Source organism: Chanodichthys erythropterus, chromosome 16 (assembly GCF_024489055.1).
Source record: "Chanodichthys erythropterus isolate Z2021 chromosome 16, ASM2448905v1, whole genome shotgun sequence".
In the NCBI taxonomy this organism is placed as follows: Eukaryota; Metazoa; Chordata; class Actinopteri; order Cypriniformes; family Xenocyprididae; genus Chanodichthys; species Chanodichthys erythropterus.
Genome location: NC_090236.1, coordinates 21273669 through 21297894, shown reverse-complemented (window position 1 = coordinate 21297894; position 24226 = coordinate 21273669). Strand labels below are relative to the sequence as shown.

General features: G+C 39.5%; 1 protein-coding gene across 2 annotated transcripts in view; it reads right to left on the bottom strand.

The window, feature by feature from the left end:
* Nucleotides 1–24226, bottom strand: part of dpp6b (dipeptidyl-peptidase 6b) — a 135622-nt gene that overhangs the window by 69889 nt on the left and 41507 nt on the right. The window contains exon 1 of one of the 2 annotated variants that reach the window (XM_067362274.1): nt 4913–5030. The exons of the other annotated variant lie outside the window; for it this stretch is intronic. Coding sequence (XP_067218375.1) covers nt 4913–4963 — 51 coding nt within the window. The 5' untranslated portion in view covers nt 4964–5030. Of the gene's footprint in view, nt 1–4912; nt 5031–24226 lie in introns of those variants that run through there. 2 annotated transcript variants of the gene reach the window in all.

Sequence of the window (24226 nt, the reverse complement as noted above, 5' to 3'; positions counted from 1 at the left end):
ATCTTCCAGCATTGACACTATTCTTTAAGAGCTGCTGTGCAGCCAAATTATATACCAGTTATCACTGTAAAGCTGCTTTGAAACAATCTGCATTGTAAAAAGCACTATATAAATAAAGGTGACTTGAGAGGGGATATACGGGTGTGTGGGTGTTTGGGGTAACACATTACAAGTAACGCAAGTTACGCATTCAAATTACTTAGAATACTGTTCCGTCATTAATGAGTAACACAGGAATAAATGAGTATTGCAATATTTACATTCTAGTAACTACGATTAACTAACAAGAAACTCTGATTAACTTATTAGTAAATAATAGTGTTCAGATGAATGAGGTACTGTAGTTCACTATTAGCCAATCATTAACTGCTATTTTTTCATACCTTCCAAAGGACTACTAAGAACTACTATATGGGTCATTGACGAATAAGAAAAACATAATGGAGATATAATTCATTTTGAAGTTTTAATGAGATTATGTGGTTTTTATAATCAATTAACACTGCTTTGGTCATTTTTTTTTTTTTTGTACAAAAAAAGTAATTCGGTTTGGCTAAAATATCGGTTGAATGACACTTTTGGTTATACTGAATTATGATATTTTCAAACAATGCTAACAGACTGATATCTAGCTGGCTAGCTAGTTAGCTTGCTAGCTTGGTATCAAAAGGACAATGAAACATTTTATATTTAGTACAAGTTTTTAAAATATTATAACATTTTCCATTTCTCATAACAAAGCTACACATGATTTATACACATAATTTTAATACCATTTTTTACTATGTTGATATATGATGTTATAAAATCATGCCAGAATAAAAATAAATACATTTATTACATTTTAAGATGTTTTAATCACAAATGAAATGGTTGTATTGGCCTTTGGCTGGTTAAACAATGACTTTTGACACTTAAAAATCTTTAAAATACATGTAGGAAAATATAAGTAAAACCATTTGTAATAATTAGTAATAAAAGAGATCTAGTTGTACTGTACTTTGTATGTCATATCTTTGTTTATTATTATTATTATTATTATTATTATTATTATTATTATTATTAAGGCCTTTGGACAAAAAAATGACCCGTCACATCACTGACCCATATACAGGTTCATAATTAATGTGAATAATGCATAATGTATTAATTCTAAAGTGAAGATTATAGTAGCCTACTAGTAATGACTCAGGTATTACCAAATTCTTCAGAAGGAATTACTAATTACTTGGAACAGTATTCTAAAGTGCATGATAACGTTCTAGTAATAACTTACCACAAAATTTAAAGGAAATAAATGAGAAATTATATTTTCTTTAAACAAAATCATTAAGGTCATTAAGAGTTCTGCATTGTGACAATATTTTTATGAAAATTAAGCACATTTTCTTCCTAAATACCAATAATCAAAAAATGTAATGTTCAACGTTAGTGTCTTTAAGTTATGCATTACAGTATTTTACAATACAATATGTAGGACAAATCTATGAAATAATAACTTGATCACCACAGAGAATATGGGATTTAAAAAAAAAATTATGCAGGGGAAATGTGTTTTGATTAAATATCAAGCTACCAAACAATTTAAAGGTCATATTTTTTCCCCTATTGATCTTGGTGTTAAATGTAACCAGGAAAATGTTTTTGATTCAACAGTATGACACAGACTGAGAGTACAATCATGTAATAAAGTCACACTATGACATCTCAGACAGATATTAAAATCCATCACCTCTAGAAATATATGCTATGATAAAAGTCAGTATGAAAAGATGAAATGCAGAGTGCCGACATATAATATCACAGCAATTCTCACTTAAAACCCTCTAGAAAGCAAGGTTAAACATAAACCCACACAGCGATGTTTAAGTTGCTCTTGTAAGTGCTCTTACCTAAGCGCCTGTTCTGACCGCAAAAATGCACAAGTTATTAAAGAGCCAACTTTAAAAGAGATCCTCCTAAAGTGAAAAGCCTGCATGAATAGCAGAATATTAAGTACAATTGTGGCTCTATCAAATCTCTTTAATGATCGCATTTAAGAACAAGTTCTTCGATTAGAACTTCATCGTCCTATAGAGACCATTATTAAGGTGATAATCGCCATCCAAAGACCTGCCAAAGCTCCCAACACATCGCTGTTATTGCCCCGACAGGCACTCTTTGAAGGGCAGGTGAATACACGCACCCGTCTGTCAGTGCTGAGCCTGAACTGATTGCTCATAATTGTACTTCATGGGGGATGTTCTTTTTCATCTGGGCTCTGAACATCAAACGCAATTCACAATTAATCCCATCTATCAGACCCACTTTATCGCTGCCACCACTCCAAATATAGCCCCTCCTTTGAGCAGAATCAAAGGCAGCTATTCTAAGACAGGAAATTCTTCCATTGCTTAAACCCTAATCATTGTCATCAGAGAGCCCTACTTAGGGCTGAAGTGCAAAAAGCAGCTTGAGAGGGTGAATAAGAACTTGCTTTTAAAATATCTCAATTTCTTTGCACGGCTTAATTTTATTATGAAAAAAAATCATGTATAATAGTCTAAAAATCGCACTAGACTTCAGTTAAACGAGTAACACGTGCAATGGCAGTAGGTGTTGTTTGGAGAACAATGTATCAAGGTCAGATGAATGTGTGATTAATGAATAGCATGAAAGTAATCAGAGCACAACAGATGCAGTAGTTTGGCTTAATTGATTTGAATGATGAGAACTGCAGGTTTCCATGCTTTGCTTCATGGTGGCACAATAACTGCGCTTGGGGACAAAGAAATGAAATAAAGAGTTGTGTTTATGCTGGCCATCTGTTGTGTGTGGTTTCTGACTGCCACCTGAGGTGTCTATTTATCTAATATAATGGAAATGTAATCAATACAACCTGTGAATTATATCAGGTAAAATCATATTTTAATTAAATTTAAGATTTAAAGGGTTAGTTCACCTAAAAAATAAATTTCTGTCATTAATTACTCACCGTCATGTCGTTCGACACCCGTAAGACCTTTGTTCATCTTCAGAACACAAATTAAGATAATTTTTTATGAAATCTGATGACTCGTCCATAGACAGCAATATAATCATTACTTTTAAGGTCCATAAAGGTACTAAAGAGTACACTGGTTCAACCTTAATTTTATAAAGCAATACACTGAATAATGACTTTATTCTACAATCTCTTCTCTTCCCTGTCATTATCCTTACGTAGTTGCCGCAGAAGAACAGTGAAGGCTTCCATGTTTACGTCCGAATGCCGGCTCAGTATTGGCCAAAGCTTTACACGTGAGCAGCACGACGCATGCGTGTGATACTGACGCAGTAGCTGTCCAATACTGAGCACACGTTCTGACATGAAGAACCTGGAAGCGCCGGACGTAAACAACGTAAGAGAATAACACAGAAGAGAATATATTATTGAATGAAGTTGTTATTTTTGTTTTATTTTTGAGCACAAAAAGTATTTCTGTTGCTTCATAAAATTAAGGTTGAGCCACTGCAGTCACGTCGACTGTTTTAATGTCTTTAGTACCTTTCTGGACCTTGAAAGAGGTGATTATATGGACGAGTCATATACCTCTCGGATTCTAAAATAAAAAATATCTTAATTCGTTTAAGATGAACGATGGTCTTACGGGTTTAGAACGACATGAGGGTGAGTAATTAATGACAGAAATGTCATTTTTGGGTGAACTAACCCTTTAATGGTCAATACATGTAATTTTACTGAAAAATACTATAAAATCTTTGTTTTAAAAAAGTGAATTATCATATAGTTAATGGTGCAAATCTGTACTATATTCAACAAGACAATACAGTAAAATATTGCTATAGTGTTATCGTTTTTGGTAAGTCAAAATATACACCACCTTATAAGTTTATAAGTTTTTATGAACTTTTGAAGTTAAATTTACATTTATTAATTTAGCAGAAGTTTTTATTCAACATTATTTACAAATGAGGAACATCACAAGCAATTCATTGTAAGAGCCAACAATACTTGTGGGACCCAATGCCAAGTTTCAAGCATAAACTATAGTAGCTATAGCTAGAGCAGTAGTGAAATGCAGAAAAGTACAGAAAAACAACACAGCTCACAAGAGTTTTCTTCAAAGTTCAGGAAATAAAGTAATAAAACTGTAAAATATACAAACAACAAAATGCAACAACAACTGCAAGTTAACGTAGGATTCAGCAGGATAATTTATAGTGTATGAAAGCTGAATGCACGAAGATCATTGTCTATGTGTGTGTGTATATATATATATATATATATATATATATATATATATATATATATATATATATATATATATATAAATAATTGTATTGTATTGTGTATATATATATATATATATATATATATATATATATATATATATATATATATATATATAAATTTGTATTGTATTGTGTGTGTGTATATATATATATATATTTATATAATTATTTCTACAAACAACAGTTTTATATACTTCTAATATAGTACACTACCAGTCACAATTTTGTATTAATGTTAATAATAGATAATGATTTTTTTGATGATCACCAAGACTGCATTTATTTGATTTAAAATACATTAAAAACGGTTTAAAAAAACTTTTCTATTTAACTATATATTTAAAAATATATTTTATTCCTGTGATGCAGAGCTGAAATTTCTGCAGCCATTGCTCCATTCCATAAATAATTAGAAAACTACCCTAACTAACTATATGCGGTGTCATAAAATAATGTGATGCAATATAAAACTAACCAATGTTCAGTTAACGTGACGTTCGACAATTTAGCGGTGAGTAGTCAAAATGCGCATGGAACTAACAGTGAATGCAAAACCACGATTACTCTCCTCTTTACACTTTGATAATCCATGCACAAGAATCATAAGAGAAAAGCTCTCTGACTTTAATGTCACTACCTGATCTTGTTGAGAAGATTTTCCCGGCGCGTTGGATTCCGCTGAAGTCATGCTGAAGACGGGGATATAAACAACGATGCAGGCGCTCTTCAGGGGGAATGAAAAGCGTTACTCTCAGTCAAACCCATTCAGTGATGGAGGGAGAGAGAGAAACAGAGGGAGGAAGCGACTATGCGCGCTTTATTTAGACTAGAGACATGCGCTGCATATGTCTCGAGCTGAGCGCGCGCTGAACGGCAAACAATCAAGTAGCGCGCGGTGTTGTGCAGCTGCAGATCTACAGCTTGAGGTTCTTGTTAAAGCAGTAGTTTTCATGTCCCCGTCATATGTATGTCTTAATGTACTGGATAAAACATTAAACTAACAATTTCTAAGCATTTGTATAAAAAAGAAAGAAAGAAAGAAAACATTAAATCATATTAGTTATTTTTTTAGTCATTGGTAATAGTCTTTTATCACTCTCACAACCAATGTGCCAAAGAAGTACACTTTAAAAGACTACTTATTACAGAAATAACATACTTGAATGTGATTTATTTGAATGGCAAAATAAATGAAAATGTATTTTAGGCTATTTTAAATGTATATTAAATGAAATTAGTTTTTGAACCACTTAAGTAGGGGCTGGAGGCTCTTTTTTAATATAATTTGAAATTTAAAGTACAATACAAATTCACATTAAATACAATTAGACACTCTTCACAAGAGAGTTGAGTGAACATAAGGGGTAATTAATTTTTTTGTTTGTTTGTTTCAATTTAAGTTTCAAAACAGCATGCTAATTTTGAAGTTAAAATGGTGGCCGCTGCCCAGATGATGTCCATGTAATGACATCTTGTCTTCTATCGGTCATCCAGTGAGAACATGCACTGTCTAACAACACTCAAATATGAAAGGTGGAAGTGTTCAAGGAGACTCAAGTTAATGGGGCTTTCACCAAGATTTCAGATATCTGAATAATTTGAATTGTTTTACTCTTAATCTTATTCAAATCACATTTCTTCTAACAATCAAATAATCAATGTTGGTAGATTCAACAGTTGCATTGTGCATGGTCTCAAGTATGGTCATCATACCATAGTTACATTAAAGTACTTTTAGAAATAGTGAAACCTAGTAAAATAATAGGAAGATGTTAGCTAAATCTCTTCTTTTATGTCCACAGAAGAAAGTAACTCATACCAATTTGAAATGACATCAGGGTGAGTAAATGATGACAAATTTTCATTTTTTGGGGCGAGCTATCCTTCTAACAATGCTTTGCAGCAGCTTTAATATGACTGTGGTCAGAGCTTGAGTCAGGTCTACACCGCTCCAGACGCTACACATGCACAGACTCCTCATTCAACAGTCTCTTTTACCAGCACTGAGCCCTAATTTAGCACATCTCCCATCTCCCACTAGACGTGTCACACTGCACCTTCCCATTTTCTTTGTACAGAAGTCTGTGCCACCAGCATTTTATTACATTCATATGGAAATGTAAAAGGAACAGGCTGAAATCTTCAGCTTAATGAGTGACAGCAAGTTCAGGTCTAAATAAGAGAGAATATACCGCACCTGCTCAGGAAGCTTTGTTCATCAGAAAACTGACTCTGACACCTCCGTGCTGAACCAATGATGCACTAAAAAAAAAAAAAAAAAAAAAAAAAAAAACCCTGCTGTTTTGTCAGACAAATGGTAATGAGAGGAAAATGCTAATGTTATTTTATTATTTAAATAAATGTGTCTTACCAATTCTATTCAATGACATGATAGTTCACCCATAATTGACAGTTCTGTCTTCATTTACATGTTTTTTTCAAATCTGTATGACTTTCACTTAGTGTGTAGAATATGTAAAAATTAAAACACCATTATGTCCCAACATACTCCTCACTGGAAAAACATACCTCATCCTACACTTCTGCAAAACTCCTAAAACACACTTATACATACAATTCACGGCACTTTCCAGGTGAAATGACCATTAGCATTTAAATGACCAAAAGCGTTTATCTGATTCAGATAAAACTGAATGCACTTCAGCACCACTAACCGGAAACTTCACTTTGAAAGTGTTGCAAAATGCACAAAAAAGCAACATCATGTTGCAAAAATGTCGCCATGCACAAGCACGTTTTCCCAATGAGCCTGGGTTGTAATGTCTATATGACTTGTGTGTTGTATGCATAATACATCCATACAATTGTCACGATCACGTCTGTTCCTGTCACATCCCGGACTACATCTCCCATCATCCTCTCTGCCACTCACCTGCACACACTTCACACTAATCACTAATCACCACACCCAGCTGCAGCTCATTGCACGGACTATAAAAGACTCATACACACACCACCTCACTGCTAGGTCTTGTTTTCCCTGTGTTGCATTACCAAGCGTTATATCCTGTCTGCCTGTCCTGTGTTACCGTTCCTGCCTGTTTCCTGTTCGTTGACCCGTTGCTGCCTGTCCTGACCATCGCCTGCACCCTGACTACGATTCTGCCTGTTCCTTGTTGTTCCCGTTTGCTCCCGTTTGACCCTGCCTGTATGACAACGCTCACTGTAAATAAAGCTTTGCATTTGGATCCCTACCTGAGTCCCGCCTTCGTTACAACAATACTTAAAAAAAATATTTTCATGCTTTATCACAACATTTTTTCTTTTGTCAAATCAACTTCAGTAATTAAAATGGTTCAGAAAACATAATATTTTGAGTTTCTGTTGATTAAACCATTCACCTTCATTGTATTAACTCGATTTTTTTAATTTCAATGAACTCAAAATTTTAAGGCAACCAGGTAGCTTACTTTTTTAAGTTAAACCAAAAATTCTCTTTTACAGTGTAGACATATGTATTTATTCAATAAAATGCTTGTCTTCTGTCCTAACTCTCAAAAATTGTTGTTCATAATTTCAAGCAATCAATTTTGTCAATATCTGAAAAAATGTAACTCTGTGATATCCTGTTCTAAAGATTTTTTTTTTTTTTTTTTTAAACCCATTAGGTTAATCTGTTATCATACAACTGAAGGCTAATGTACATTTTTATGACTAAGAATAAATACACCATAAAGCGATTTTATCATTTCTAATCAGGCAAAGTGGTCTCGGGTTTAAGGTAACCCGAGTTTGAGTCCTGGCTTCTGGACTTTTCCTGATCTTGTCAAAATAAAAGTCAAAGTTTTTCTGCTCTTGTGCTGTAAAAAGGCATTTCTTTATTTTAACTTAAAACAAACCAAATTTATACAGTCAAAATCACAAATAAGTTATTTGATCCCACAGTCAAGAGCACAACAAAAAGAAATGTGAATGAACCTGTTGTGATTTAATTGCTATAGTAATTAGTATGCTATTTTGGTTGCTTAATTGCTTCTTAATTCCCTTAAATAGAAGCATACTTCATTTCTTTTCTCGCCATCTCACTTTACAATGAATGTTGTCATGGCAACTAACACCAATTTCCATGCCGGTTGGCTAAGCGGAGCAGTGAGAAAGTGAACAATAATTTCCACCACCTACACCGTTTTGTCATTTAGTTATTTCACATGCATGGCACACAAGTTATAGTAATTAATTAATCTTGCTGCTGGAAATAAAGCAAGAGTATCGATGAATGTTACAACAGAGATACAAACATACAACAATTTATTATTACATTGCATCATCCTAAAGAGTTTTAAATGTCAAACAAGCAAAATTATAAATGACACTACAAAAAATAATCATAAAGCTACATTCGCTCTTGCAGGAAGAATATGATGTTTATTAGAACAGATATTTGTTTGAATGTCAAAAAATAAAAGGGTGCAGAAAAGAAGAAAGCCTGGTCTTATCTGTGCTCAGAACACCCACAATCTGATCACCACAAATAAAAGTATCCAGCTGGACAGCACATCTTTCAGCATCAGTGGAAAACGTTCTGCTAATGGATAGCTTGAGCACTAATTTAAGCAGCAGTGCAGTGATAGCTCTATAAACAACATCTCAAGGCCACGAGGCCAAATGATGGCAGGCGGAGAGCTGGGACTGGCACGGATTCATTTCCATGTCGTCAGTCTCATCTTGAGATGTTTCACGAAGCAAACATCTTATTACAAAACTTGAACAATGAAGAAAATGGCACAATTATCTGTTTTTTGATCTACTTCCAGCCTTTCTTGTGTCTCTAACGCTCGCAGCTAATGCACAGAGACATTGCATTAGTCACACTCTGAGACTCTGCCATGAATAGATTTACCAGCATGTCGATTATACAGTCTGCTTCATGTGGCTATTTGAGATGGAGGAAGCAGAATGCTGTCCATTATATTTTGCCTGTTCAGTGGTTGATTTAAAAAGCAAAGGAGAAAAAGCTCAAACAAAGACTCAATGGAGGGCATGTTCATTCAAGTGTCGCAAATAACAACAGACTTCATATTAACACAGCAGAGACTAGCTGAAAGCATACAGCATACTGATCAAGTACTGTATTTTGAAGAGTATGAGTTATAAGCAACAACTGTTTAAAGCCAGCACACTGTAAAACGTCTCGGTTACAAAGGTAACCCTCGTTCCCTGAAGGAGGGAACGGAGACGTACGTCGGACAGACCGACGAATAGGAATCTCGCTAGAGAGGCCAATCTACTTCGAGTGTAACTAAACGAGCCAATGCACATTGGCATGCAATCATATGCATCAGCTGCTCGCCTTGCAGCGCGGGTATATAATGAGCAGCAGGTGCGTTGCATCTTCAGGTTTTCGCTGAGGAGCCGAACCGGATAGGCGGCAGCATCAGCGGGGTACAGCGACTGTGGCGACGGGACGTACGTCTCCGTTCCCTCCTTCAGGGAACGAGGGTTACCTTTGTAACCGAGACGTTCCCATTCAGTCGGTCACGTTCGACGTACGTCCGCCACGTCGGCTGCCGAAGGGATATCGGAGGACTCGACAGGGTCTGCCTTGTAGGGACTCTCTGGAGAAAAGAAGCGCATGTAGCGCAGCAAGCCGACACTAAGCCGGGGCCTCTCCGTGCCTCTGACCTGTGGCGAGAACATGGGAGGAGACCGGCTCGACACGAAGGCTATAGTATCTAGCGAACGTGTTAGGTGTCGCCCAGCCCGCAGCTCTACAAATGTCTGTCAGCGAGGCGCCACGAGCCAGCGCCCAGGAGGATGCGACACCTCTCGTGGAGTGAGCATGCAACCTGAGCGGGCAGGGCACACCCTGAGCTTGGTAAGCCAGGGCGATGGCATCCACTATCCAGTGGGCCATCCTCTGCTTGGAGACAGCCTTTCCCTTCTGCTGGCCTCCATAACAGACAAGAGCTGGTCTGAGGTCCTGAGGCTTTAGGTTCTGTCTATGTACAGTCGCAAAGCGCGGACTGGACAGAGTAAAGCCAGGGCTGGGTCTGCCTCCTCCGAGGGCAGCGCTTGCAGGCTCACCACCTGGTCCCTGAAGGGAGTGGTAGGAACCTTGGGCACATAGCCAGGCCGGGGTCTTAGTACCACGTGGCTATCACCCGGCCCGAACTCCAGGCACGATTCGTCGACCGAAAATGACTGCAGGTCCCCTACCCTCTTGATGGAGGCCAATGCCACCAGCAGCAAAGTCTTCATAGACAGAATCTTTAAGTCTGCTGACAGCAAAGGCTCAAAGGGAGCAATCTGAAGTGCTCTCAGCACCAGAGTGAGGTCCCAAGAGGGTATGGAGAGGGGACGAGAAGGATTTAACCGTCTCGCCCCCCTAAGGAACCTGATGACCAGGTCGTGCAGACCAACAGATTTGCCATCTAAGTGGTCGTGGTAAGCGGATATAGCAGCAGTATGGACTTTGAGGGTGGAGGGGGGACAGCCTACGCTCCAACCCTACTGCAAGAAGGAAAGCACGACTCTGATCGAGCATCTTCGGGGGTCTTCCCGGCGAGAAGAGCACCACTCGACGAACAGGTTCCACTTTGGAGGCGTAAGCACGTCTCGTAGACAGTGCACGTGCCGAAGTGATGGTGTTAAGTACCTCAGGGGGTAAGTCACCTAGAACCTCCGCATCCCGTCCAAGGGACCAGACATGGAGTTTCCAGAGGTCTGGACGCGGGTGCCAAAGAGTGCCCCATCTCTGAGAAAGAAGGTCTTTCCTCAGAGGGATGGGCCAGGGAGGGGCTGTCGCGAGGAGTGAGAGTTCTGGGAACCAGGTCCGGTTGGGCCAGTAAGGCGCAACTAACAAGACCTGCTCCTCGTCCTCCCTGACTTTGCACAGGGTCTGTGCAAGTAGGCTCACTGGGGGAAACGCATATTTGCGCAGGCCCCGGGGCCAGCTGTGAGCCAGTGCATCTGTCCCGAGTGTCCCCTCGGTCAGAGAGTAAAACAACTGGCAGTGGGAGGTTTCTGGTGAGGCAAACAGGTCTACCTGAGCCTCTCCGAATTCTCTCCAGATCAGCTGAACCACCTGGGGGTGGAGTCGCCACTCTCCTGGCAGCGCAGCTCGTGATAGCTCGTCGGCCACACGGTTGAGCACAACGGAGACATGAATGGTGCGAAGCGACCTCAGATGCTTCCGACTCCACAGGAGGAGATGGCGGGCGAGTTGTGACATGCGACGGGAGCGTAGACCACCTTGACGGTTGATGTACGCAACGGTCGCAGTGTTGTCCATACGGACCAGTACATGCTTGCCCTGAAGCAGGCCTTTGAGGCGGCTCAGAGCAAGGCGTACTGCCAGCAACTCGAGGCAATTGATGTGCCAATGCAGATGGGGTCCCGTCCAAACCCCTGAGACTGCATGCCCGTATTACGTGGCACCCCAGCCGGTGGCAGAAGCATCTGTGAACACCACAGCATGCCGGGACACCTGTTCTAGGGGCACTCCTGCCCGAAGAAACAAGGGGTCCGACCACGGACTGAAGGTTCGGCGGCACTCCTGAGTGATTGACACCCGGAACGTGCCGCGCTGCCACGCCCATCTCGGGACTCGGCCGTGAAGCCAGTGCTGAAGCGGTCTCATATGAAGCAGACCGAGCGGTGTTACAGCCGCAGCAGCCGCCATATGCCCCAGGAGCCTCTGAAAGAACTTCAGTGGGACCGCTGTCCTGCCATTGAATGTATTCAGGCAGTTCAACACTGACCGAGCACGTTCCTCTGTGAGGCGTGCTATCTGCTCGACCAAATCCAACTCCATACCGAGAAAAGAGATCCTCTGCACCGGGGCGAGTTTGCTCTTTTCCCAGTTGACCTGAAGCCCCAACTGGCTGAGGTGTCTGAGCACCAAATCCCTGTGTTTGCACAACTGATCCCGGGACTGTGCTAGAATGAGCCAGTCGTCGAGATAGTTGAGAATGCGAACACCCTGTTCTCTCAAGGGAACAAGGGCTCCCTCCACGACTTTCGTGAAGACGCGGGGAGACAGGGCCAGCCCGAAGGGTAGGACTCTGTACTGATATGCTCGACCTTCGAACGCGAATCTCAGGAATGGCCTGTGTCGCGGAAGAATTGAAACATGGAAGTACGCGTCCTTCAGGTCAATCGCTGCAAACCAATCTCGGGGACGGATGCACTCGAAAATGCGTTTCTGCGTGAGCATTTTGAATGGTAGCTTGTGGAGGCTCCGATTCAAAACTCGCAGGTCCAAGATCGGTCGTAACCCGCCGCTTTTCTTGGGTACAATGAAGTAGGGGCTGTAGAACCCCGACCTCAAATCGGCTGGAGGGACCGGCTCTATCGCGTCCTTCGCCAGTAGGACTGCGATCTCCGCACGCAGGACAGGGGCATCGGCATCTTTCACTGTAGTGAAGAGGACGTCCCTGAACTTGGGGGGGGGGGGGGCTAACTGAATCGCAAAGCCGACCCTGATGGTCCGAAGGAGCCAGCGAGACGGACTGGGGAGCGCTAACCCGGCTCTCAGAGACCGTACAAGCAGGACCAAAGGGACCACCGGTGTACCCGCAGCAGGGCAGCGAGGTGGAACACAGGGACGCGGCTCGGGGGGCTCTCTTTGTGAGGCGGCCCGAAGCGGCGTCACAGTGTGCTAGGCAACACTTACCTGGCTCCACGGATGGACAGAGGGAGCAGTCGAGGCTTTGGCTGCCCGCTGCTCGCTGCTGTCCGCTGGCGACAGAAGAGGGGGATGAGAGTGGTGAGGTTTTTCTCCTCCCACTGCTCTCCAAACCCTCTTCAGACCTGGAAATGGAGGAACTGCTCTTTAAAATTTGGGTACCGCTGCCTCTTGGGTCAGTGGCGGAACAGAAACAAACCCAATAAAGGATTTACCACCTGGCCCTCCTCCAGGGGTGGAAGAGCAGCCCCACCCATCTCTGGGTCGCCCGTCTCAGGGGTGATTCTCACCAACCAGTTAAACAGCTGCAGAGACGGGAGGCGTCATCTCCCCGCAATGGATACAGCAGAGCCTGCTGGGCCGGAGTTTCTTGCAGGGGACGACACCCTTGGCGACGAGCAGACTGAGGGGCGGCCCAAGAGGAACTCAATGGTTTGTCATGGGAAGCTCCCCTATCCGCTACTAACTGAGGAGAACCGCTGGGCTCAGTCCTCGACAGTGTCACCGAAAGGCCACCTCGTAAGATGGGAGCATTGAGAAAGCATTTAGCTTGACAACCTCTCACACCTCACAAGGTAAGCCAGGGGCACTTCTGGACCACGGAGGTGGACATCGTCTGGCTGAGGGCCTGCGCCGTGACTTTGATCACGGTTAGTCAACAAGCGCAGCTCAACCCCAGCACAGAACTACCCTCATGCAAAAAGAGTGCCTTGGCCTCACATGCAGGGTGGGTGTGGTCTGTGTACAGCCACCCCATCCAAGAGGGTAGTGAGAGAGGAAAAACTTATGCAGATTGGCACCTTTGGCATTCCATATTTATGGCACCAATATACCCCCATACTGCCAAGTTTTCCATGCACATCTGGAAGACCCAGGAAAGCATGGCTGTAAACTCTGAATCTGAGTCAGCATAAGCACACACCATTACAGTGGGCAGCGTCACCCTCATTTCCAGAGCATAACAGCACTCTCTCCGATGCTGCAATCGACGTCTGTCCCTCAGCTGGAGCTCTGAATGAAATGCTAGGTTCCCCTATGAAAAGGACCAGCAATCCAATCCAGAAACTGCACAGCTTGCAATGCGCTAGAGAGGGAGGGGCCCTAGGGGGTTGGTTCCCCGGCAGCTGGCCAACAACAGAGGGGACTCTAGCTTCCCGGAGAAAGAAGAGTCACGACCGGCGTGTCGACGTGATCATGTTCTCATATGAAAACATGAACACCCACGAACATCATTTCAGCACGCGCCCAGACATGCGAAACGGTGATCGTGGCCGTCAGTGAGGACAGGAACGATCGCATCCAGAAACACAAGTAGGATGTCGTCTTTAAAAAGACGCGAATCTACTTGTGTAAGCTCTTTCAGGGACTTTACTCTTTTAGAAGTGCTGAAGCACGCAGGGGAACGGCCACCGCAACACAGACAGGGATTGTGTGCAGCCTGTCATGTGCTTTCTCTCTCTTTGAAGGCGCTCACTCTTACCAGCCGTAAAAACGGCTTTTCAGCGCTCAAAAGCGCACCGTACCGGCCGTGAGAACAGCCTTCTGACGCTGTCAAACAGCTATTTGCTCAAAAACGGCAAACGAAACAAAAACAGAAAAAGAGAGGACGTCGACCCCGCTGCTGTGCTGTTCGCCCGCACTTGGAAAAAAAGAGAAGTTCAACCAAAAAGCTTGACTCGTCTTCTAGCAGACACTCGCTTGCAGAGAACAGGAACAAACACCGTTCGGCTCCGAAGCGAAAAGCTGAAGATGCAACGCACCTGCTGCTCATTATATACCCGCGCTGCAAGGCGAGCAGCTGATGCATATGATTGCATGCCAATGTGCATTGGCTCGTTTAGTTACACTCGAAGTAGATTGGCCTCTCTAGCGAGATTCCTATTCGTCGGTCTGTCCGACGTACGTCGAACGTGACCGACTGAATGGGAACTCAGTAAGTTCAGAATACTTAAAACATATGATGAAACGTATTACCTCAAAACATTTAACTAAACTAACTCATTTTTAAGTTAGTAGGACTTGAAAAAACAAGAAAATCCCACAAACTATCAATTTGCAAAACAATAAAAAAGGTTCTTTATTAGCAACGTTTTGATCATATGTGACCTGATCCAGCAAAATGAGTCACAGTGACCCAAATTGCAAAATTTAGATTTTGGTATCAATGGAAAGATGAGACAATAAGCTTTAAAATGATATCCTAGTCAATAGTCATACCTTGAATGGTTTTAAAGATATACCCATTTGAATTATGGTCGTCTGCCTTTTTCCAATTGAAAACCTGAGAAAATCGCTTTCAAAGTTTTTTGCCTGTTTTTTTGTTGATAGGCCTATCTTTCAAAATCCATTGCATTTAAAGGGATAAACTATTTATTTTACAGCTTAATTTGACCAAAGACATTTATATATATATAAATGCTATTAAACCAGGCTGGGGGTGAATTGTTATGACCACGTGTGCATGCGCCGAACGCGTCTTTCCGCGCTCATGGCCAAAGGAATTTCTTTAAAATGCTTGCGAGAAATGAAGTATACCCGGGCCTTACCCGCTCTAAATTGTAATGGACTGGAGCTCACAACGGGAGAAATGGGAACATGGGGGCACCGCGATGCAACCGCAAAGGGCACTTTCACGATCAAAGTGCATGCCACTGATAAGCATTGTAAATGCAGTATCACAGTATACATACCAATTAAACACATTTTGTAGCGTTCTAGCGTTTACCTTTCTAGATGTAATTACCGAAATCAAAACAGTCCATAGACTATAAATCCTCACGAAAACTTCAGTCTGAAGGACTCCCTGAAGTGCTAGTCTGACAGGAGGATGGCTGGACCAATCGCTTGCCTATCAGTCGAAACAGGGCTTCCCATTGATAAAAATCAGTGTTTATGTCGGTTTGTTTACATTTCTTTTTATAAGCTTTTTAATTGGTTCTATACAACGTGTAACACCATATTTGGAGAGCAGAGATAGTGACGTTTCAGGGGATACCGGGAAATGCTCATAAGTGAGGAGAGGAGTTGAGAAGTTCATTTCCAGCGAATTTAGTAAAACCATGTCAAATTTAATAAGCCATTTAAATACCTTTACTCAATTATCTGGACTACGAAACTTTGGGAGTTTATTTTTGAAAGTCTGTTCTTTGGAATTAGCTTAAAAAAATCGATTTTTTCAATGTTTTTCCACATTATCGGCCCATATCTTAAAATAGAATGTTACGACTTCCGACTCATTTCGCCAGAGCGGGTCACATATTATCTTCATCAGGATGCCTGATGAAGATCATACGATCGAAACGTTGCTAATAAAGAACCTTTTTTATTGTTTTGCAAGTTGATAGTGTGCGGGATTTTCTTGTTTTTTCATATTTTGACTTTACCAGTCTTTTTTCCTACGCACCTATCTATGACCTACAGGTGTGTGACGCTAATTGATCATTGATTGATTCATACTAAGTTAGTAGAACTTAAAATTAAAAAGTGGGGCAGGGAGGGGCTGAGAGCCATGGAAGAGGAGCAACAGAACCCTCTGTAAATCCCAATATAACACAACATTAAACACTAACTTATGTCTCCCTATGTTAATCTTGTGCCAAAACAAACAAAATAACACTTAATTTCAACATTTATAGAGTCTGACGCAAAGCATGCTAGGAATTAGAAATCAGCTGCAACTCAACTCAGTCTTATTAAGTTCATCGTACTACAATACAATTTTGAGTTCATGCAACTTTTTTGTGCAGTGAACTTTCATTATTATTTGAGTGAAACAAACTCATGTGATTTAATTCGCCCTATCTATTTTGTAAATGCACGTTATTGCCAACGATTCATCCATGTTTCATTTTATTTTGACATAGTAAAATTTAATCAAAATCTTTCAGAGATATTTCAGTCTTTCATCTTTCAGTGAACAGACTTCTCTCTGGTGACGTAAGCAGAAATTGACTACAAACTCTCGAAATCCAAACAACCAATGGATAGAACCAATCCTCATCTTACATTTTGTTCTTTTGCGATAATGTTTTGGATGTACGTCAAAATACAGAATAAAAAATCTGTTGCTACTTCCTTTTCATTGCAACTTTCAACTGTATGCTATTTTCACATGACTTTGTCAAGTTGTGTTAGTAAAAACTTTTTATTATTTTTTTTACATAGAAATGCCCATACATACTATATGAACACATTACTAAAAATTGGAGGCTCCTATATTTTTCAATTAATATTCTTGTAATATTTTTTAAATCTCACATAGTGACTTAACTGCAGTATTAAATATTCAATATTAATATTTTTAGTTCACCAGCAGAACCTCTACTACTGCATTTATAAACACATGTATTATGTATTATTTATTGTTGGCAGTAAAACATCTCAGACCTTCATCCAAAGTAAAAACATAACATAATTCTGGCATCACACCAGGAACAATGTGCTATTTTGAAAAACACAATTGCAAAACAGAATAGGAACGAAGACAATAGTGTATACAGAACTCATCTAGGAATACCTCATTTATTGGTGCCAAATCATGAATTGTTGCAATATAGAGTGCTAAACTTTGACCCCCATCTCCCTCTGAGTACAGTCAAAAAGCCTGCATGCTGATGGTGCCTGCACACCTTTTCCTGAGAGGAAATTGTAGAAAGGGAGCTGCTGGCTCGAGAGAACAATTTCACATGCTGTTCTAATCGAACAAATCACAGGCTTCTGTGTAAATTGCCAAACCATTCTGTACTTGAAATTTTGTTATGGCCAAAGAATGTTACAGTAATTCCTCATAGTTATCTAGGATTTACTGAATAGTGTTAACCTTCTAAAATGAATGTTAAAAAATGAGAGCGTCATATATTATAAACCATTTCAATGTGCATTTCAAAACTGCTGAAAAACATATTGTACACTAGTATAGGGTTCCTACACTTTTTGATACATGATTTATTAATAATTTTGCGGTATTTCTAATTTTGTGTATTATTACAGGATTTTTTAAATATTTTTTTAAAGAATTTTTAAAAGGGATCATAACAAATTGCATGTTTATTTTATTAGTCATTTTATTTAGTATTGCTATTTCCCATGTCCACAATGCAAAATAATAGCTTTTTTTTTTTTTCAAATGTACATTATTATCCAGCTATTTTGTCTTGTGAACAATATGTAAACATCTTTTATGTGAAATATCTTATTCAGGCCAGTACTAAATAAAAAACATGCCTCTTATTTTGCAAAAAATATTTTGCACATTCTGCAAGGTTTGTGTAAACTTATGACCGAAACTGTATCATAACACTTCTCAACTGCTAAACTATGACCAAACTTCTCACAAACATTTCCCCTGTATAGTGCTGCCCCCCTGTGACCTTTAGCAGATTTGACTACATGGTCAATGCTGTGTAAATATGCACTCTGCTAATACAACATTGATTAGTTTTTTTTTTTTTAAACATTAACATCTATTCTACAGTTCCCTGAGAACATATTTAAACATATTTTACACTTACTCTGAGATTCCAAACAACCAAATTCATTCTGGAAACTCCTGAACTAGGCAGCCAGGCCAAATTGCTTTAATCAAAGAAACGATTATGTAAATCAGGTGCTTCATTGCTTAGCTGGAATAGATCATTACCACAGCAGGCATTCTCTCAAGTCCAACTGTCCCTTTGAATCATCGGAAAATTATGAAAGTGTTTATCCAGCAAACTCAATTAAACTATCAAAATGGAGAATCGCTTAATAGTCTGCCTGGAGAGTCGGTGATGAGATCACTTATTAATGACACATGCAAATGAAGGCAGGGGAGTCACTGTTCCAAAGGTTGATAATATGTTTATATAGTTTTTTTTTTTTTTTTAATTGAGGGAACATTATGTAAATAACTGTCTTCTTAAAGGCTTCTCCAATGAGAAACCGATCTTAATGGTGAACTTTACCGTAAGTGTTGCCCAGTGTCAGTTGTGCGTGGCAGGTTTCAACATGAAATATGTAGAATTAAATGAATTTTCCAGTTTGTTGTACTGGCAATCATTTATTAATTTATTGCCCCTTTAGTTACCATTCCAGATTATTTATTTATATATTTAAAAATAATAATTATTTTATTTCATGGTTATGGTTCAAATATCATTGGAAATTTGCATTCTGCAGTTACGTGGGGCAAAAGAAGTTTGAAACATCAACCGTAACGAGATTAAAACATAGCTTTAACAATGCATAGCTTTTCAGCACTACTTCTGTTTACAGATTTGGAGGCTGCTACATGGATCAATAAAGGTAAACGTTATATTATGTGACCACACATATGCAAATATTGTGCTATTACAAAGACTTGGTTAAAACTAATAGTTACCAAGCCCCTAGTGTGAACTTTACATCGCAATTTAAGACAGACCTTATAAATGTCTGGTGCAACCCCACCCTGGAGAACGAATACAATCAATATTCATTGCTGAGTTCATTCCCATTCCCAAAAAGACAGTATTCTTTCACTTTATATGCTAAAGTATTCAACTTGATTCAGTCAAGGGGGACTCTGGCCTCTCCTAATTATTTCTACGCTTGCGATGACACTGAGCCACTAATGAAAGTCCTCAGGGTAACTGAAAGTCCTCAAGCTTATCTGATGGAAAGAGGGAAGTCTGTTAGCTAAAACAGCTGATATGGCAGGACATAAGTTTTATAACACTCTAGTTCAAATAAACATAAACCTAAAGGTCCCAATATACAGTACTCTCTGTGATCATTCTTCGCTCAGGGGTAAACAGAAGTCGCTGTTATCTCAATAACACAACAAACATACAACAACAATGACAGAGATGAAAAAAGAGCACATTAAAGGGTTAGTTCACCCAAAAATGAAAATTCTGTCATTTATTACTTACCCTCATGCCGTTTCAGACCTGTAAGACCTTCGTTAACCTTCGGAACACAAATTAAGATATTTTTGTTGAAATCCAATGGCTCTGTGAGGCCTGCATAGGGAGCAATGACACTTCCTCTCTCAAGATCCATAAAGGTACTAAAAACATATTTAAATCAGTTCATGTGAGTACAGTGGTTCAATATTAATATTATAAAGTGGGAAAAAAAAACAAAAAAAAAACGACTTATATAGTGATGGCCAATTTCAAAACACTGCTTCAGGAAGCTTAGAAGCGTTGTGAATCAGCATGTCGAATCAGCAGTTCGGAGCGCAAAAATTCACGTGATTTCAGCAGTTTGGTGATTTGACACGCGATCCGAATCATGATTCGATACGCTGATTCATTATGCTCCGAAGCTTCATGAATCTGCAATTTGGCACACAAGTCAAGTCATGTTTATTTATATTTATATGGCACTTCATACAATACAGATTGATTCAAATCAATTTTACAGTATTATTAGTGTTCCAAATTTTTTCAATTTCAGCAGCTCTCCAATGTGTTCATGTTTTCACTTGTGTTTGACCTTGACAAACTGAGTGAAGAAACAAACCTGAAAGATTTCCATGTCAAGGAAGGTGGAGCTTTATCATATGTGACTGTCATGAACCAATGGCAGATGAATGGAGATGAAAGCCCACAGTATATTTCACTTTTAACGCGTACGCGAGGGTCAGCATAGAGTGCATGTGACGCCAATTTCATCATCAGAAGAGTACACGCACTGCCGGATTTGGTCGCACATGCGCATTTAATTTTTTTGCAGTAATTAGTTTATCCACAAGGTGGCAACCGTGCCCTGGGGGGGCCGATTCACAAGATGGTCAAAGAAAAACTGCATAAACAGAACAGACTGGAGCACATGCAAGCTACAGCGACAATGGAGGCCAACATTGACAAGAGATTGTGCAAAGAGTTTAGAAAGTAACCTCATTTGTACAACTTGACCATGAAAGAATACAATGATGTTTACATGTGTTGTAACTTGTGGCAAGAGATTGCTCAAAACTGCGCATATGTTGAACGCCTGTGTAGGTGTACAAGTCAAATGAAGTATACTTTCCAAGGCTGTACATTCGACTGTGCACATACACTAGTGTACGCACAAAAAAACGAAGTATACCCAGGGCTTAACAGCCAGTGTTAAGTTTTCCACAAAGTTTGCACTGACAAACTGAAGCAAACTCCAAATGAACTTTGTTTTGATGGATTTTGTTTGAAATTATGTAATTTTACTTGAAGTATGTTGGGGCTTTAAAACTATCAGAAAATATCTGTTCTACAGGCCTTAATTGAATTCTCAAAGCATTCTCATTGGAAAGCTAATTCAACAGTGCCAGTGCCGCCACCAATGCACTGATGGCAACCATAAAAATCTCTGGCTTTTCTCCAGCTGGCTGGCAACAGTCCTGAACTTCCCAGAATTCCATCAAAGAGCTCTGATGGTGGGCCACCTGCTGTTCCAATCGACTGCAAATTAACCAATCATAATGGCTCCACAGTTCATATTTAATCCTGAATAAACAGGCAGGTTCAGTCCTTACATCTCTCAGACTCATTCTCAAGTGTTTGGCTAACAGGATATACTGAACAAGACATTATAGATTTGGGCTACACAATGAGTGTCATGATTAAAAAATTGTTAGTTGGAAACAGTTAGTTGCTTTCCATTAGGCTGCCTTCTTTTCAGTAAAAACTGACTAAATAAAATATTATAAATTAACAGGAATTCATATGTTTTGTTTCAAGGAAGAGTTGTTTTGTTCTATTTTCTGCTAGTTGCATTTGAATTTTGTATTAAAAGTGCAATGCAAATAAATTCGGATAGAATGGTTTCGCATATATTTTAATATTGGGTTAAAAAAATAAATAAATAAATATATATATATATATATATATATATATATATATATATATATATATATATATATATATATATATATATATGTAATAAATAAACAACATGAGTGTTTAAAATAAGTATATTAAAATACATTTTCTCCAGATAATATTTTCATAATTTTCTCATCTTGGTATAATCTTGGTAATTTAATAAACTTGGTATAATCTTTAGTACATTATAAATAAAAGCTATAAAGTTGCATAAATTAACATGTTGTCTTTATAATACCACATTTAATATATTCTCACACAGTATAAATATATTTAGGGCCTGAGAACCGATGGTGTGAGGACCCTATTGTAATTGCTCAGTCAATTACAGTACATTTTTTCTCTGAAATGAATCGCATTTTTGATGGCCTAAACATCTGATATCAGAATTAGGTGTGGCAAAACGCCTCGATAGAACCACCTACGAAATTTCAATTAAGCGCCCTTCGCGCTACATTTCACGTACAAGTATGAAATTCAGTAGATAAATCTAACAGCCCAATGCCTACAAAAAGTCCCTGGATGCAAAATCTGAAAACCCAACAGGAAGTGAGATATTTTGAGTTTTCTCTGCATTTTTTTTTTTTTTGCAGTTTTTGCCATTTCCAGACATTGTACTTTATCGAACTCATCCTAGAGCTTTAATCAGATCAACATCATATTTGGTCAGTCTAATCTAAAGGCCTTTGCGACTTTTAATTGCAAAGATCTTGAGTTTTTGTTGAAGGGCGTGTCAGTGACTGCCTGACAAAATTCGCCATGAAACAAGAAGTTGTTGTAACTCAGGCACACAATGTTCAATCTGCCCCAAACTTCACATTTAATAATAGTCTTGGCCTAAAGGCATCTACATGGCAATCTTCAGTAAGAGTCAAAGTGCCACCTGTTGGCAGCAGGAAGTGTGGCACGTCGAAATGACTTTGCCATATTTCTCCTGTATTTACTCGCGTACATGCATGTCACCCACTATTCACTGTTTTCCTAAGGCCACTGGGTGGCGGTGGCCCCAGGTGTGAGGGCCCTTTCATCGCTGATTGCAGCTTTAATTAACTTTATATTTTAAGAAGAGGATCATGTTTTGAGGTCCTTGGCATTGAAAACTTTGAGGGAACTTTGTTCCTTTGTTCAGGAATAAAGAATAAACCATTTGTGTGCTGTTGTTCTGAATATCAGTACGACTGTAATTCAGCCACAGACAGATGAGTAACATCACTTTTTTCCTCTCACTGCTAATGACTCTGCTCAACAATTAAAATAATTATAAAATTGTCATAACCATGCAACCAACCATTGTATTACAGATAAAGGATTAAATTTAACTGTGTTCTTTCTGATTCCATTATCTATTTCCAGGCCTTAGAGGAATTGTCTTGCCTCTACCACAATCTGAAAAGACATGAAGGCAATCGTGAATCCCTAGATTATTTCAAAGCTCTTGCCTGTTCCCAGGAGATGCTTACTGTATGCTAACTTGTTTAGATGGCAAAGGTGACCAAGTGATCTTCAAGTGCAAGGTGTATTTTTTTTTAGAAAACAACTGGCTTTCAATAAATTACAGTTATTGACCATTATTATATATGGTGAGTTTGTAAATATAATTTAAATAGATTTTTTTTAAAAAATAATACATTTTCTGATTTTTATTTAGAAAAAAAAAAAAGAGAAAAATGATGATTGAAAAAATCTTACACTTCAAACTTGAAAATTCAACTATATTATATATATACAAGTCATTTTGTGACACTTGGTTGCACAGTTTTCATTCAGGAGAAATTTTTTTCATACACGCATACATATACATATGCATGCATCGGCATGCATACATTTACCGCACGGATACATTATACAGATGCACACACCAAATGCGAAATGCAAGTCTCACTTTGCCTCCTCCCAAGTCTTATAAAAAAATCATCCCAATCGACTGTGTACTCCTTCGCCATGTTTTTGTTTGTTTCTTCTATTATTTATGCGATCCAAAACTCCCTAAACTGCAGTGCTCCATATCTCTCCGTTCAAATCCTCCTTCTTTGAATTATTACGATGGCGCAAACGGTTCAAGAGTTACGGTAACATGAACACAGCTTGGTTCATGTTACCGTTTAGGACCGGCACTGCTTAACCCTTTAAAACCAGATTTGAATAATCTCAGGCTATGATTATCTTGGATAGACACTACGTAGACGCCATCAGCCTAACCAGTGTCTGAAGCATGTGTGAACTCACTTCAATTTAATCGGCTGGCGACAGTCTGTGATGTCTTTAGCAGAGTGCCTGGAAGTATAAGAGGGCTCTCATGATACATCTTATCAACTTTATTGTCTGAAAGAGACATGCAGTCTGACCCAATGGCATGACAACGAGACGCAGTGTCTCATTCCCCTTCTCAGGGAACCATGGTTGCAGTAGTAACCTGAGACGTTCCCTTTTGAAGTGGAACTCAACACTGCATCTTGGATCATCGCTATGGGGAACAAAT